At 43.6% G+C, this 12967-nt stretch overlaps 2 protein-coding genes across 2 annotated transcripts in view; one reads left to right on the top strand and one right to left on the bottom strand.

Annotated features, from left to right (window-relative positions):
- Positions 1–12967, top strand: part of LOC134310157 (tetratricopeptide repeat protein 24) — a 184471-nt gene that overhangs the window by 32064 nt on the left and 139440 nt on the right. The window lies entirely within an intron of this gene.
- Positions 7649–10280, bottom strand: LOC134310759 (trichohyalin-like). Its single transcript, XM_062992402.1, has 3 exons — positions 8129–10280; positions 7901–8041; positions 7649–7800 (listed from the first exon to the last, which is right to left on the bottom strand). Exons 1-3 carry the CDS (start codon positions 10044–10046, stop codon positions 7733–7735), a joined length of 2127 nt encoding a protein of 708 aa, XP_062848472.1. The 5' UTR covers positions 10047–10280; the 3' UTR covers positions 7649–7732.

The raw sequence follows: 12967 nt of genomic DNA, 5'->3' as shown, positions 1-12967 counted from the left end.
GGTTATAAACGCTCTGTACTGGTTATAAGAGCTCTGTACTGGTTATAAACGCTCTGTACTGGTTATAAGAGCTCTGTACTGGTTATAAACGCTCTGTACTGGTTATAAACGCTCTGTACTGGTTATAACAGCTCTGTACTGGTTATAAGAGCTCTGTACTGGTTATAAACGCTCTGTACTGGTTATAGGTGCTCTGTACTGGTTATAAACGCCCTGTACTGGTTATAAGAGCTCTGTACTGGTTATAAACGCTCTGTACTGGTTATAACTGTCTCCCTATACTGGTGGGAGGTGTTGGAGAGTTACGCTGGCGTGTTTGGCTGCCGCTTCTCCCTTGTTGAAACTTACAAACTGTTAATTGCTGTTATTTTAAATATATATTTTTATTTTATTTTTATTGCTCACTCCTGTGCTGATCTTATTTTCTTGAGAAGCTTTTGCTTCCTCAAGCTTGCTACACCTGATCTTTTCATCTGTGGCGTGGACCTGCACCGGTGTTTACTTTCTGGATTACAGTGTGAGCTTTGGTGATTATTCCCTGTGGAGTGATTTGTGACATAGTGTCATAATTACATCGATCTGAGTCGGCTTTTTCTGCGACTGGGTTTGCTGGTTCTCACTGGGATATCTGGAATAATTCCTGCTCTGCGTCTCTGGTGGACTTGCTGTGTTACCTACCACGGAGGCTTTAAGCATGGCTGTAAGAACTGTAAGGTACTCTTTTAGTGAACTATATGCACTACAAAACACTTACTTTAAACCATCTGACTCACTTTATCATCTTCGCAACCTTGGCATCCTGCGGAGACCTAAATACTGCCACCGAGGATCAGGTCGGACGTTCGTCTACAAACAGCATTTGAATAATATTCCCACACTTTGGTCGCCATGTCGTCCTAAAATTCCTACGGAAACGTTCGACTCATCTACACAAGCTAGTGGTCGGATACTTCAATATGTTAAAATAATAAATCTGTCTCCACCGAACACTGACTCTAATGTTCAATGTGCTTTACTGAATGTATGCTCTCTTAATAACAAAGCATCACTCATTGCTGATGTTATTGTGGAGCGCAATATTGATCTGCTTTGTTTAACTGAAACTTGGCAGCAACCCAATGATTATGTTGCATTGAACCAAACTTTACCTGCTGATTATTTATATGTATCGCAATCACGTTTATCGGGTCGGGGTGGGGGACTTGCTGTGGTGTACCGGACTAATCTTAAAGTTAGAACGATCCCACTTCCCCCTGTGACCACATTTGAATGTCTTGCACTGCTCATTTCTGCCTCTAGATCTGTTTTAATTCTGCTCATCTACCGGCCACCGAAATTATCACCTGTTTTTATTTCTGAATTTTCTGACATGCTCACCTCTTTTATACCTGTGTACTCTAATGTACTGCTGCTTGGTGATTTTAATATTCATGTTGATTCTGAAAACTGCTCATTTGCTAAAAGTTTCTTAGATCTCCTTAAATGTTTTGACATCGCTCAGAATGTAAATTTTCCCACTCATAACAAAGGTCATACTCTGGACATTGTCTGTACTGTTGGCATCGCTCCCACTAACCTGCATGGTATTGAACTGTTTATTTCTGATCATAAGGCTGTGTTTTTTAATTTTGCCATACCATGTCTTCAGCGTGGGCAGCGTAAATCACACCAGTTCTCATTTAGGGACACTAGAAATATCACTCCTTCTCTCCTCATGGACATGCTCAGTCAGACTGATCAAACTGATCTTGATAGTCACAACACGGACCAGCTTGTGGCTCACTATGACAGTACCCTCTCTGCAATCTTTAGTGAATTGGCACCACTAAAGACTCGCAAAGTAACCTTTACACAACCCGCACCCTGGTACACACCAGAGCTGCGTAAACTAAAAGCTGCAGGTCGTCAGCTTGAGCGTCGCTGGAGGAGAACTGGCTTGACGGTGCATGCACTCGCTTATAAAGATCACGTTGGCTGTTATAAAGAGGCACTGAAAAAAGCAAAAACATTTTACTACTCTAACCTCATTCAACACTCAAATGGCAATCCCAGAGCTCTTTTTCGAACAGTCAATAAGTTGATACGCCCACTGAATTGCTTTCCATTAACACCTTCAGTTGAACTCTGCTCACAGTTTTTGGACTTTTTTAATCATAAAATTTATTCCATATACAGTGTATCACAAAAGTGAGTACACCCCTCACATTTCTGCAGATATTTAAGTATATCTTTTCATGGGACAACACTGACAAAATGACACTTTGACACAATGAAAAGTAGTCTGTGTGCAGCTTATATAACAGTGTAAATTTATTCTTCCCTCAAAATAACTCAATATACAGCCATTAATGTCTAAACCACCGGCAACAAAAGTGAGTACACCTCTAAGAGACTACACCCCTAAATGTCCAAATTGAGCACTGCTTGTCATTTTCCCTCCAAAATGTCATGTGATTTGTTAGTGTTACTAGGTCTCAGGTGTGCATAGGGAGCAGGTGTGTTCAATTTAGTAGTACAGCTCTCACACTCTCTCATACTGGTCACTGAAAGTTCCAACATGGCACCTCATGGCAAAGAACTCTCTGAGGATCTTAAAAGACGAATTGTTGCGCTACAAGAAGATTGCCAACACCCTGAAACTGAGCTGCAGCACAGTGGCCAAGATCATCCAGCGTTTTAAAAGAGCAGGGTCCACTCAGAACAGACCTCGCGTTGGTCGTCCATAGAAACTGAGTGCACGTGCTCAGCGTCACATCCAACTGCTGTCTTTGAAAGATAGGCGCAGGAGTGCTGTCAGCATTGCTGCAGAGATTGAAAAGGTGGGGGGTCAGCCTGTCAGTGCTCAGACCATACGCCGCACACTACATCAAATTGGTCTGCATGGCTGTCACCCCAGAAGGAAGCCTCTTCTGAAGTCTCTACACAAGAAAGCCCGCAAACAGTTTGCTGAAGACATGTCAACAAAGGACATGGATTACTGGAACCATGTCCTATGGTCTGATGAGACCAAGATTAATTTGTTTGGTTCAGATGGTCTCAAGCATGTGTGGCGGCAATCAGGTGAGGAGTACAAAGATAAGTGTGTCATGCCTACAGTCAAGCATGGTGGTGGGAATGCCATGGTCTGGGGCTGCATGAGTGCAGCAGGTGTTGGGGAGTTACATTTCATTGAGGGACACATGAACTCCAATATGTACTGTGAAATACTGAAGCAGAGCATGATCCCCTCCCTCCGGAAACTGGGTCGCAGGGCAGTGTTCCAGCATGATAATGACCCCAAACACACCTCTAAGACGACCACTGCTTTATTGAAGAGGGTGAGGGTAAAGGTGATGGACTGGCCAAGCATGTCTCCAGACCTAAACCCAATAGAACATCTTTGGGGCATCCTCAAGCGGAAAGTGGAGGAGCACAAAGTCTCGAATATCCGCCAGCTCCGTGATGTCGTCATGGAGGAGTGGAAAAGCATTCCAGTGGCAACCTGTGAAGCTCTGGTAAACTCCATGCCCAGGAGAGTTAAGGCAGTTCTGGAAAATAATGGTGGCCACACAAAATATTGACACTTCAGGAACTTTCACTAAGGGGTGTACTCACTTTTGTTGCCGGTGGTTTAGACATTAATGGCTGTATATTGAGTTATTTTGAGGGAAGAATAAATTTACACTGTTATATAAGCTGCACACAGACTACTTTTCATTGTGTCAAAGTGTCATTTTGTCAGTGTTGTCCCATGAAAAGATATACTTAAATATCTGCAGAAATGTGAGGGGTGTACTCACTTTTGTGATACACTGTATGCACAGTTTCCTATTATTCCACCTTCTGTGAATCCTCATTCTCTCTCTGTACAATTTACTGGTAGTCATCTTTCCACTTTTTCTACTGTTAATGAGGGTTATGTCAGTCAGCTCATTTTAAACTCAAGAGTCACTACATGTCAGTTAGACCCCATCCCAACACAATGGGTGAAATCTTGCCTTCCTGCTATCTGTCCCCTTATTACAAAGGCCATAAATGCATCACTCACTTCAGGATTGGTTTCAGCGTGTTTGAAGCTGGCAGCTGTTACTCCTGTGTTAAAAAAACCTGGCTTAGACCCTGACAACTTTGCTAACTTTAGGCCAATCTCTAATCTTCCTTTTTTGGCCAAATTGTTAGAGCGAACTGTTGCTTCTCAGCTAAATGATCACCTGGAATCAAATGAACTGTTTGAAGTGTTCCAGTCTGGTTTCAGGAAGAACCATAGTACGGAAACAGCATTAGTTAAGGTGGTGAATGATTTGCTATTAGCTGCTGACCAGGGGATGCTGAATGTGTTGATTCTATTAGATCTTACTGCTGCTTTTGATACGGTTTGCCATACCTTAGGCTTGCAACATTGATTGGCATCAACGGCACTGCTTTTAATTGGTTCCAATCTTACCTTACAGATAGGCAGCAGTTTGTTTCGGTCGGGAGATTTCGGTCTGATCCGTGTGTGTTGTCCCGTGGTGTCCCTCAGGGTTCAGTGCTTGGCCCCTTGCTCTTTTTATTGTATATGCTCCCTCTGGGTAACATAATTAGAAGGCATGGGCTCCAGTTTCACTGTTTTGCAGATGATGTTCAAATCTACATCTACACCAAACCATCTCATACTCTTCCTCCCACTGTACTAATCGAATGTCTGACTGATGTACGGGCCTGGATGAGTGAAAACTTCCTGAGCCTAAATAGCACTAAATCTGAGGCCATACTGATTTCCTCACCTGCGACTGTCAGGAAGCTCAGTAACATTCATTTTCTATACCGGGTTTTGTTACTTCTTCCTCTGCTCAGGTTCGAAATCTGGGTGTCATTCTGGACACAACACTGTCATTTGAGCCTCACATCAAAAATATATGCAAAACCGCCTTTTACCATCTTAAGAACATTTCAAGAATTCGCCCTTTTCTTTCTTTTACTGCTGCTGAGACTATTATTCATGCGTTTGTGACATCCCGTATCGATTATTGTAATGCAATGTTATATGGTCTCCCTAACCGGCTTTTAAACAGATTACAGTATGTCCAAAACTCTGCAGCCAGGGTGCTGACCCGTAAAAGATCTGTCGAACATATTACACCTGTGCTGAGGGATCTTCACTGGCTTCCAGTACAGTTTAGAGTGCATTATAAAATACTGGTGCTTGTCTATGAGTCTCTCCATGGCCTCGCCCCCACATACTTGACTCACTTACTTCAGAGCTATGTTCCGTCACGCACTTTACGCTCCTCAAATTCGCATCTCCTAGCAGTTCCATCTGCAAAATTACGTTCTGTAGGTGACAGAGCTTTTAGTGTTGCTGGCCCTAAACTCTGGAATGAACTCCCACTACAGAAACGTACCTGTCATTCATTGTCATTATTCAAAGTTAGTCTCAAAACACATCTCTATCAGTTAACTTATGAGTGAGCAATCGCTTAATCATTTATTTAGTGTTATATTTTCATCTTACATTTTCATTGTTTTGTTTTAATTTTGTCTTATCTTGTATTTTACTCTACTTTTATACCATTACTATCCTAATCATGACATTATTATCTATTTTATTTACATGCACATTACTGTTTTATGTTGATGCTCTCTGTAATTTCTATTGTTTTTATTGTACAGTAGCCTTGGGTCTCGTGAAAGGCGCTTTATAAAATAAATGTATTATTATTATTATTATAAACGCTCTGTACTGGTTATAAGAGCTCTGTACTGGTTATAAACGCCCTGTACTGGTTATAAGAGCTCTGTACTGGTTATAAACGCTCTGTACTGGTTATAGGTGCTCTGTACTGGTTATAAACGCTCTGTACTGGTTATAGGTGCTCTGTACTGGTTATAAACGCCCTGTACTGGTTATAAGAGCTCTGTACTGGTTATAAACGCTCTGTACTGGTTAAAGGTGCTCTGTACTGGTTATAAACGCCCTGTACTGGTTATAAGAGCTCTGTACTGGTTATAAACGCTCTGTACTGATTATAGGTGTTCTTTACTGGTTATAAACGCTCTGTACTGGTTATAAGAGCTCTGTACTGGTTATAAGAGCTCTGTACTGGTTATGAGAGCTCTGTACTGCTTATAAACGCTCTGTACTGGTTATAGGTGTTCTGTACTGGTTATAAGAGCTCTGTACTGGTTATAAGAGCTCTGTACTGGTTATAAACGCTCTGTACTGCTTATAAACGCTCTGTACTGGTTATAAACGCTCTGTACTGGTTATAAGAGCTCTGTACTGGTTATAAACGCTCTGTACTGGTTATAGGTTTTATATATTTTTATAGGTGTGCCCGCTGTATTTGTAGATCCATGTTTGTCGGCAGAGGCAGTTAGTTTTTCAGAAGTTGTTTAATGAATTGTGTTACCGAGCTGCCCTCTGCTCCCTCTTTCATGCCAAAGATGCGGATGTTATTCCGCCGATTTCTTCCCTCTTGGTCTGGCAGCATATCCTGTAGTGTTCTCTGTGGTTTTATAGATTGAAGCAGAGCCTCTTTTGCCTCCATGTTCCAGTTTTCTAACTCTTTGATTCTCTGTTCAGTTTCCGTGATTCTTGTAGCTCGTGTGTTTAGTTCTGTCGTTGTTTCCGTGAGCCGCCGGTTAATGTCCTTCCTAAAATCCTCCAGTTCTTTTTTTCATTTCTTTTTTCATTTCTTCTTTGAATGTGGTGAACTCTATTTTCAGTTCGGTTTTAAAGTCCTGGATTTCCTTAACGATGTCTTTCATTCCTGTTCGAATCACCGCAGCCGCCTCGGACTCCATGCACTCTTCCTCTCCCTCCATGTCATCTGCTGTATCGTCTCCGTCTCCGTCGGTCAATTCGGGTTGTTTTTTCGGGTTCTTTTGGTTTATTTGTCTTCTTGGTCTTCCTCCCCTTTCCATCTCTGTTTCAGATGTATTAATTTTTATCGAAATAATCGAATTCGGGTTTTTTTTATCGAGTACTGATCGGGAGCAAGTTATCTATGCTGCCATCTTGGGTTGCCAGTTTGCAATATTTTTAATAACTGTGCAATTTTTGGTTAACTTCCTCTATTAATACTGTTTATATTTTTGTAATTTTTACATATTCTTACTTCTTAACATGTGTACATACATGTAAACACTTTGTCTTTTTCTATTTTTTGTATTCTAACACTGCACATTTCCCCCTGTGGGATAATAAAAGGCGATCTTATCTTATCTTATCTTATCTTATCTTATCTTATCTTATCTTATCTTATCTTATCTTATCTTATCTTATCTTATCTTATCTTATCTTATCTTATCTTATCTTATCTTATCTTATCTTATCTTATCTTACCTTACCTTACCTTACCTTACCTTACCTTACCTTACCTTATCTTAACACCAGAAAAAGTCGCTAGAATTGTCGCTAGTCGCTTTTTTGAAGAAAAGAAAAAAAGTCGCTAAATACAGCGACAAAGTGGATAAATTGGCAACACTGCATACGAGACACCAGCACAGCACCCAAACCTCTACACTTGACACCAGATCAGACGCTAGTTCGCTGTCTGGAACCTCTTTTATCTGGAACCAGAACCGGAACCGTTCCACGTCGGTGGAAAAGGGGGATCGGAGCGATTGGATCTTTATCGGTCCACCCTCAATACCCAACGTACACAAAATCAAACCAACCAACATGTTCATGAAGGCACTTTATTGTTATTTTGATGTTGGAAAAGTCGGCGTGTGATTGGATGATCTCCGGATCGTCACCACCTCAGCTTCAGGCGTTGAAGAACTGGAACCGTTTGGTTCTCAGGCTGGCTCTCCTCGACTTCGGCATCGGGACACCTACACAGCAACACAGAGCCGACATGCACACGTGTTACAGGAAACTCCAGCGTTACTCCACCTAGCGTGTATAACGTGTATTTCTGAATTGAAACCAGACCTTCATCTTCACGCGCGGTCTCCATCAGAGCCCCGGACTCTCCAGGTTGGGCTTCGACGATGGGGGGAACAAGAACGTCGTCCTGCAGCTGCTCGTGGTCCGGTAGGTTTGAAGACGCCTCGGAGATGTTCTTCAGTGGATCTGAGGGAGAAATGCAACCTGATTCAGTTTGTAACGTTCACCTTCATCAGATCACCACCATCCATCTATAAAATCCCTCAAATGTACCTTCAGTGCATCCTCTATCCAGGTTCTGCTCCTTCAGTTTCCATGTTTGGTGCTCCAAAGCTGCTGGCTCCTCCAGTTCTGTCCACTGGTGCTCAGGTGCTTCATCCCTGTCTGGTTCCTTCACCCGGTTCACTAGAACCACCTGCCTGTCCTGTAGACACACCTGCTTCTCAGGTTTATTAACCTTAGTCTTCAAACCTACCTGATCCACTCGTTCTTCTACCTTTGTCATCTGGTCCATCTGAAGCACCTGCTTCTCCAGCCTTTTGTTCTCCATCCTCTCCAGGTTTTTGAGGACCATTTTCTCCTCTAAATTTGGCTTCTTTATTTCAATCTGGTTCTTTCCTACCTGCTTTGGTTTTAACACTGTGTCCACTGGGTCCACCTGCCTCTCTACCTTCTTCACAACCTGGTCTGGTTTTTCCACTCGGTCCATCTGCCTCTCGGCCTTCTTTATCTCATTCTCAATGAAACGAACCCTATTTTTTACATGTTCCTTCCACTGGTTTATTAGGATGACCTGCTCTGGTTCTTCCACCAGGTTCAGCGGGGCCATCTGCCTCTCTACCTTCTTCACAACCTGGTCTGGTTTTTCCTCTGGGTCCACCTGCCTCTCGGCCTTCTTCACGACCTGGTCTGGTTTTTCCTCTGGGTCCACCTGCCTCTCGGCCTTCTTCACGACCTGGTCTGGTTTTTCCTCTTGGTCCACCTGCCTCTCTGCCTTTTTGATCTCATTCTCAATGAAACGAACCCTATTTTTTACATGTTCCTTCCACTGGTTTATTAGGATGACCTGTTCTGGTTCTTCCACCAGGTTCAGCGGGGCCATCTGCCTCTCTACGTTCTTCACAACCTGGTCTGGTTTTTCCTCTGGGTCCACCTGCCTCTCGGCCTTCTTCACGACCTGGTCTGGTTTTTCCACTGGGTCCACCTGCCTCTCGGCCTTCTTTATCTCATTCTCAATGAAACGAACCCTATTTTTTACATGGTCCTTCCACTGGTTTATTAGGATGACCTGCTCTGGTTCTTCAACCAGGTTCAGCGGGGCCATCTGCCTCTCTACCTTCTTCACAACCTGGTCTGGTTTTTCCTCTGGGTCCACCTGTCTCTCTACCTTCTTCACAACCTGGTCTGGTTTTTCCTCTGGGGCCATTTGCCTCTCTACCTTCTTCACAACCTGGTCTGGTTTTTCCTCTGGGGCCATCTGCCTCTCTACCTTCTTCACAACCTTGTCTGGTTTTTCCACTGGGTCCACCTGCCTTTGGGCCTTCTTCACGACTTGGTCTGTTTTTTCCACTGGGTCCACCTGCTCCACTGGGTCCACCTGCTCTAACTTCTTCATCTCAATCTCAGACACCAGAACCACCTTGTTTACTGGTTCCCTCCTCTGGTCCTTTAGGACGACCTGCTCTGGTTCTTTCACCAGGTCCTGTGAGGCCACCTGCATCTCTACCTTCTGGCGTCTCTGCCACCATTTTCTCTTCTTTACCTGCTTCTCCATCTTTGGTATTTGGTCTGCCTGGTCCTCTAAAACATTCTGCCCCACTCCTTGCCCCATCTCTTCACCCTTTACCCCGCTTCCCTCCTGACCCTCCACGTCCTGCATCTCTACCTTCTGGCGTCTCTGCCACCATTTTCTCTTCTTTACTTTCTTCTCAGGTTTGGTTTTTCCCAGAACCACCTGCTTCTCCATCTTTGGTATTTGGTCTGCCTGGTCCTCTAAAACATTCTGCTCCACTCCTTGCCCCATCTCTTCACCCTTTACCCCGCTTCCCTCCTGACCCTCCACGTCCTGCATCTCCACCTTCTGGCGTCTCTGCCACCATTTTCTCTTCTTTACCTTCTTCTCCGGTTCGTTTACCCGCCTGTGCGGCTCGTCATCGTCAGATGGAGAAGTCCAACAGGAGAACATGTTCATGCTGCTTACTGTCTCGGCGTCTCAGATCAAATGAGCACAAACACACGAAACGCGGCTATTTATACCAGAGGTTTGGAGTGTGGTGATGTCATCATGATGATGTCACAATGTGTGCATCATCACTGCTGCTCTCAGCATCATTAACCTCTAGTGTAGAGCGGGACAGTGGGAGGAGCTTCAGGCCCTATTAATCGAAAGGTTGAGGGTTCGAATCCCAGTTCTGCCTTTTAGCAAGACCTTTAACCCTGTTTGCTCCAGGGGCGTAACAGCTGGAATACTGCACACCTGTACATGTATACATGACTAATAAAGGCTATCAATTCTATTACCATATACGTATTTACACACACACACACACACACACACACACACACACACACACACACACACACACCGACCAGGCATAACATTATGACCACTGATAGCTGAAGTGAATAACACTGATTATCTCTTCATCACAGCACCTGTTAGTTGATGTTAGAAGCAGAAAAATGGATGCACGTTTGGATCCTGGTCTGCAGGGGTCAGTATCTATCAAAAGTGCTCCAAGGAAGGGACAGTGGTAAACCGGCGATAGGGTCATGAGCGCCAAGGCTCACTGATGCACGTAGGGAGAGAAGGCTGGCCCGTGTGGTCCGATCCAACAGACGAGCTTCTGTGGACGTTCTGCTGGGAAACCTCGGGTCCTGCCATCCATGTGGATGTTACTCTGATACGGAGCTCCTACCTAAGCATGGTTGAAGACCATGTTCACCCTTTTATGGAGACGCTTCCCTGATATCTGTGGCCTCTCATAGCAGGATGATGCGCCCTGACTCTATACTGGTTATAAACGCTCTGTACTGGTTATAAGAGCTCTGTACTGGTTATAAACGCTCTGTACTGGTTATAAGAGCTCTGTACTGGTTATAGGTGCTCTGTACTGGTTATAAACGCTCTGTACTGGTTATAGGTGCTCTTTACTGGTTATAAACGCCCTGTACTGGTTATAAGAGCTCTGTACTGGTTATAAACGCTCTGTACTGGTTATAGGTGCTCTGTACTGGTTATAAACGCCCTGTACTGGTTATAAGAGCTCTGTACTGGTTATAAACGCTCTGTACTGGTTATAACTGTCTCCCTATACTGGTGGGAGGTGTTGGAGAGTTACGCTGGCGTGTTTGGCTGCCGCTTCTCCCCCGTTGAAACTTACAAACTGTTAATTGCTGTTATTTTAAATATATATTTTTATTTTATTTTTATTGCTCACTCCTGTGCTGATCTTATTTTCTTGAGAAGCTTTTGCTTCCTCAAGCTTGCTACACCTGATCTTTTCATCTGTGGCGTGGACCTGCACCGGTGTTTACTTTCTGGATTACAGTGTGAGCTTTGGTGATTATTCTCTGTGGAGTGATTTGTGACATAGTGTCATAATTACATCGATCTGAGTCGGCTTTTTCTGCGACTGGGTTTGCTGGTTCTCACTGGGATATCTGGAATAATTCCTGCTCTGCGTCTCTGGTGGACTTGCTGTGTTACCTACCACGGAGGCTTTAAGCATGGCTGTAAGAACTGTAAGGTACTCTTTTAGTGAACTATATGCACTACAAAACACTTACTTTAAACCATCTGACTCACTTTATCATCTTCGCAACCTTGGCATCCTGCGGAGACCTAAATACTGCCACCGAGGATCAGGTCGGACGTTCGTCTACAAACAGCATTTGAATAATATTCCCACACTTTGGTCGCCATGTCGTCCTAAAATTCCCACGGAAACGTTCGACTCATCTACACAAGCTAGTGGTCGGATACTTCAATATGTTAAAATAATAAATCTGTCTCCACCGAACACTGACTCTAATGTTCAATGTGCTTTACTGAATGTACGCTCTCTTAATAACAAAGCATCACTCATTGCTGATGTTATTGTGGAGCGCAATATTGATCTGCTTTGTTTAACTGAAACTTGGCAGCAACCCAATGATTATGTTGCATTGAACCAAACTTTACCTGCTGATTATTTATATGTATCGCAATCACGTTTATCGGGTCGGGGTGGGGGACTTGCTGTGGTGTACCGGACTAATCTTAAAGTTAGAACGATCCCACTTCCCCCTGTGACCACATTTGAATGTCTTGCACTGCTCATTTCTGCCTCTAGATCTGTTTTAATTCTGCTCATCTACCGGCCACCGAAATTATCACCTGTTTTTATTTCTGAATTTTCTGACATGCTCACCTCTTTTATACCTGTGTACTCTAATGTACTGCTGCTTGGTGATTTTAATATTCATGTTGATTCTGAAAACTGCTCATTTGCTAAAAGTTTCTTAGATCTCCTTAAATGTTTTGACATCGCTCAGAATGTAAATTTTCCCACTCATAACAAAGGTCATACTCTGGACATTGTCTGTACTGTTGGCATCGCTCCCACTAACCTGCATGGTATTGAACTGTTTATTTCTGATCATAAGGCTGTGTTTTTTAATTTTGCCATACCATGTCTTCAGCGTGGGCAGCGTAAATCACACCAGTTCTCATTTAGGGACACTAGAAATATCACTCCTTCTCTCCTCATGGACATGCTCAGTCAGACTGATCAAACTGATCTTGATAGTCACAACACGGACCAGCTTGTGGCTCACTATGACAGTACCCTCTCTGCAATCTTTAGTGAATTGGCACCACTAAAGACTCGCAAAGTAACCTTTACACAACCCGCACCCTGGTACACACCAGAGCTGCGTAAACTAAAAGCTGCAGGTCGTCAGCTTGAGCGTCGCTGGAGGAGAACTGGCTTGACGGTGCATGCACTCGCTTATAAAGATCACGTTGGCTGTTATAAAGAGGCACTGAAAAAAGCAAAAACATTTTACTACTCTAACCTCATTCAACACTCAAATGGCAATCCCAGAGCTCTTTTTCGAACAGTCAATAAG

This window comes from Trichomycterus rosablanca, chromosome 3, assembly GCF_030014385.1.
Source record: "Trichomycterus rosablanca isolate fTriRos1 chromosome 3, fTriRos1.hap1, whole genome shotgun sequence".
Taxonomy (NCBI): Eukaryota; Metazoa; Chordata; class Actinopteri; order Siluriformes; family Trichomycteridae; genus Trichomycterus; species Trichomycterus rosablanca.
The sequence above is the reverse complement of the archived record's forward strand: the minus strand, read 5'-3'. Positions and strand labels throughout refer to the sequence as shown.